Here is a 4,560-nt window from a genome sequence, read left to right as displayed (position 1 = left end):
ACATACGATTGATTCATTTAACCACCAACTTAGATTGTGGGTAGCCAAAAAGATACCAATCTGACCATGGAAAATCGCTGTCTCATGTGAGAGGATCCTCATTGAATCAGAATCCTCCAATTTGAACAGAGTAAAACATATAGCACCTACACCGTCCAGTAGACTGGGTTGGATTGGATCACCATTCATGCTTTTGGGCATTTAATATGAGAAATATAAGTCTTTACCAAAAAAATATTAAGACAGAAAGAGAGAGAGAGAAATTCAAGTCCACATTTGGACATAAATACTGGAATTAAAGGGGCCCAAATCCAAACAGTAACTCCTCTCACTCTCCCTCCTTACTCATCGCTCTATAAACCATCCTTTTAATCTTCTTCCTTTCCGAACATTAGCCCACTCTCCATCTGTTTTCTTCTCCATTGGGGGGGATTGCAAACGGAGCGAGAGATGGATCTCCGGTCTCATCACTCCGCTGCCATTGCTGCTGCAACGCTGCTGTTGATTTGTCTTCTCCACCCCGCAAATGGCAATGTTGGGCGGCTGGGCCGCAGCGTCGGCCATGGCTGCAATTACTTCGAAGGCAGTTGGGTGTTCGACGACTCTTACCCTATGTACAACTCATCACACTGCCCCTTCGTCGAGCACGAGTTCACCTGCCTCAAGAACGGCCGTCCCGATCATCTGTACCTCAATTACAGATGGAAGCCCACTGCTTGCGACTTGCCCAGGTATCATTCTTTTCTTTCCTTTCCTTCTCTCTTCCTTTCTTCTCTCGTCTTTTCGCCCCACCGCTGCCCTACACAGTACTTACAGAATCTGCCTTTCCTTTTCTTGGCCACCGACTCCATCTCCGTAGGACACCATTTGTCCCAACATGAAGGGTAGTAGCTAGGGTACCCCTTTTCTTGGTGGGTTCCCTATCTCCTGGCCCAGAAAAGATTCCGATCCAATGGCTTTCATGTAGTGATGATCCTTGCCTCCTTGGTAAGGGTCTCTAATTTTCTATAGCCTAAGCCCTAAGCCCTATATTCATTCCCTTCTTGGTTCCTTCCCTTTTCAATGTCGTGTGCAATTGCATGTGCACCATGACATAGATTCCCTGTCATCATGTGGCAAGGAATCTATGTCACAAATCACATACATTCACGTTCGCCACTTGGCATTTTTTTATTGGTAAACCGAATCATCATTTCGGTCCAACCAGCCTCTGACTGGCCCAAAATTAAGAACCGTTCATTTAGAATCCTCCACATTCCAGATTGAGATTGGTCGATCACTGACCAGTGGATTGAGTGATAATATTACTTTGCCTTTTTTCAGTGCAGGCTGTACTTACTAAATGAAAAAACTGTTTAATACTTTAATGTTGTGGGATCATCTTTATTTGATGGTGAAGGTTCAACGGTGAGGATTTCTTAATGAGATTTAAAGGGAAAAGCATAATGTTCGTAGGGGACTCGCTCAGCCGGAACCAGTGGGAGTCACTGACGTGCTTGCTTCATACTGCTGTCCCACATGCCAACTACACCCTGCAGAGACAAGACTCCCTCTCTAACTTCACATTGCCGGTGAGTTTGCTCAACGATTCAATCAATTTCTGTAGGACAGATTGGCACGGGCCCACTTCCCATCCCTCAATAGTCAATTCCCCATCCAGCCAATGGACCCAAACAGTGGGTTGTCAATTTGGTTCATGAATTTGGATTAGATGTGTATATGTAATGTAAATATATATCCATGGATTTGGTTGTCAATTTGGTTCATGAATTTGGATTAGAGTCTGTGAATAGTATTAGTAGGGGTGCAAGTCGAGCAGGGTTGGGTCGGGTTGGTCAACCCCAATCCAACCCGAGCTGTTCAACAGCCCCCAACCACAGCCCTAATGGGTTGGGATTGGGTTGGATTCTGGCCCAATTCCTCTATTGTTTTTTTTTGTTTTGTCAAATATTCCTATTTCCTGTGTTACTTCAATTTTAGGATTATTATGTGTAAAACAATATAGTTAGCATGTTTCAGAAAAATGACTTTTTTTTAGAAAAAAAATTAAAGTGAATATATATATTTATATATTTGAATGCATAATTCTATATATAAATTTTACATACATATATATACACACAATACTTCAATACAAAAATTTATACATAAAAATATGAAATTAAATTGGGTTAACAACAAATGCCTCAACCCTAATCTAACCCGAAGTTAATCAGGTCCCTAACCCAAACTTTAACCCAATACATACCAACTTCGCTTTTTTGGGTTGGATGTGGGCTAAACCGGCCCAAGTTGCAGCCCTAATGAATAATAAGCTACACTTTAATTAGCATTGTTTGCTAAGAAATTAAACAAGTTGATAGAAGTTTGGCAGGATTATGGAGTTTCAGTGCTGCTACTTCGTAATGTGTTTCTGGTAGACGTTGTAAGCGAAAAGATTGGTCGAGTTCTGAAGCTGGATTCCATCGAAGGAGGCAAGGCATGGTTAGGCATCGATATGTTGGTCTTCAACACATGGCATTGGTGGAATCGCAGAGGCAGCACCCAACCGTGAGAACTACGTACTCCTGGAAACCCCATGCACATATTCCCTTCAGATAGCATTCAACCATTCGTTCATGACTCGGTGTGGTTTAATTTTCAGATGGGACTTCATTCAAGTGGGGAACAGGATTTACCGAGACATAGATCGTTTGCTTGCTTTCGAGAAAGCACTTATCACCTGGGCTGGATGGGTAGACGCCAACGTTGATCCCGCAAAGTCTCTAGTCTTCTTTCAGGGGATTTCTCCATCACATTACAAGTAAGGCTCTAGACACACTGAGCTGAGTAGCTAATAGCTAACTAATCGATGAATTAATTTTCATGTTTTCTAAATATACATATTGATGACTGAATTATCAGCGGTTCTGGGTGGAACGAGCCGAGTGTGAAGAGCTGCCATGGACAGACGCAGCCTGTGAATGGGTCTACATACCCAGGAGGTTCACCTCCGGCCTTGGACGTGCTGAAGAGTGTGTTGAGGAAGATGGTGAAGCCTGTTTACCTGCTTGACGTGACGGGTCTTTCGCTTCTGAGGAAGGACGGCCATCCGTCTATTTATGGGTTTTCTGGGCGAGAGGGAATGGACTGCAGCCACTGGTGTCTGGCCGGCGTTCCGGATACTTGGAACCAACTCCTCTATAATGCTCTTATACGTTGAAGAGATCATATGATATGAATTATTATTGTATTGATTAATTTTATATCAATAATAGAAATGGCAATAAGCTGAAGAAGTAGATTCCTTAGTGTTGATTGAAGCACATGAATTTCTCATTAGAAAGAGGAAATGTTAATGTCTAAGTGCAGCCTAAACACAGTAAGATGTCTTACTGATCTTCCTTTGGCAGGCCTGAGGGTTCTTCTCTTCTTGCAAAGAGAGGGATGGCAATTGGTAGATCAGCTCCTAATTAAGTGTCCTCTATGCTTTATCCACTCAAGTATGGGTCCTTAGCCCCTCACTGGACCCTTGATCCTTGTCTACACCCAATTGAGAAAGGTGAATCTGTCCCTTACTATGGACCAAAACAGGGCCCACCTGCTAGGGAAAGGTGTCTCCCATGTAGTTTGGTGTTGAAAATATAGAAATGATTCAATGAATCAATCCATCTTACACATAAGATCCCAACCCTTATCTAAGCATGTTACATTCGTGGTACTACGTAATAGAATTTCATCTTCTTTAAGAGGGATGAAAGACCTCCAAGAGATTTCTCTCATGATGATAAAAAAATAATTTCATAATAATCTGATTAAGGGAAGAGTTACAACTTAAAATAGTCTCCTGAACAACAATTGACTCTTAAATTTTTGGCACCACCATGACCTATTATCAAATAACTGTTCAACTTAAAAGTTTAAGCTCTTAGATGAGGTCCTTGAATGGGGTTTTAGTCTTTAATATGCCCTTTCACACAAAAGCCTACTGGTCTACTGTTTAATCCATATCACTCTATTATAATTAATTAAAGGGTTATTTGCTAAAATGCCCCTATTATTACATGAATTTATTAAAACTTATCTTATAGTTTGTATTTTACTAAAACATCCCCTATACTTTGTAATCGATTTACTTAATGGACATTCTATTAGATGAAAGTGGAAAATGACAGTTTTAACTCTAATACCCATTCAAATAAATTTAATCGAAAGAAACTAAGAACAAAAATATCATTTTTGCCCCTAGTAAAACACAAACAACCACTATATTTCTCTATTTGGTCAATTTTCTTTTCTATACAAAAGTGTTAAGGGTACTTTTGGAATCAAAAACCATGTTTTCATACCCTTGAACATTTTCCACTCAGTTTAGGGGTACTTTTGGAATCAAAAACCATGTTTTCATACCCTTGAACATTTTTCACTCAGTTTAGGGGTACTTTTGGAATAAACAACCATGGGTCCATGCCCCTGAACATTTTCCACTTAGTTTAGGTGATTGTGTTACTATTTTCAGATGGCAAAACAAATAATTCCTAATGAAAGGTCAATTAAGTTAATAGGTTGAAAACTAAAATG

At 40.5% G+C, this 4,560-nt stretch overlaps 1 protein-coding gene across 1 annotated transcript; it reads left to right on the top strand.

Annotated features, from left to right (window-relative positions):
- Nucleotides 1-246: 246 nt before the first annotated feature.
- Nucleotides 247-3,281, top strand: LOC148867114 (protein trichome birefringence-like 41). The gene is made up of 5 exons (XM_088975067.1): nucleotides 247-731; nucleotides 1,400-1,571; nucleotides 2,375-2,550; nucleotides 2,645-2,803; nucleotides 2,905-3,281. Exons 1-5 carry the CDS (start codon nucleotides 451-453, stop codon nucleotides 3,200-3,202), a joined length of 1,086 nt encoding a protein of 361 aa, XP_088831193.1. The 5' UTR covers nucleotides 247-450; the 3' UTR covers nucleotides 3,203-3,281.
- The last annotated feature ends 1,279 nt before the right edge of the window (nucleotides 3,282-4,560 follow it).

Source organism: Nelumbo lutea, chromosome 3 (genome assembly GCF_056320005.1).
Source record: "Nelumbo lutea isolate HS-2025 chromosome 3, American lotus-T2T, whole genome shotgun sequence".
In the NCBI taxonomy this organism is placed as follows: domain Eukaryota; kingdom Viridiplantae; phylum Streptophyta; class Magnoliopsida; order Proteales; family Nelumbonaceae; genus Nelumbo; species Nelumbo lutea.
Note: the sequence above shows the minus strand (reverse complement) of the source record. Positions and strands in the feature narration are given on the sequence as shown.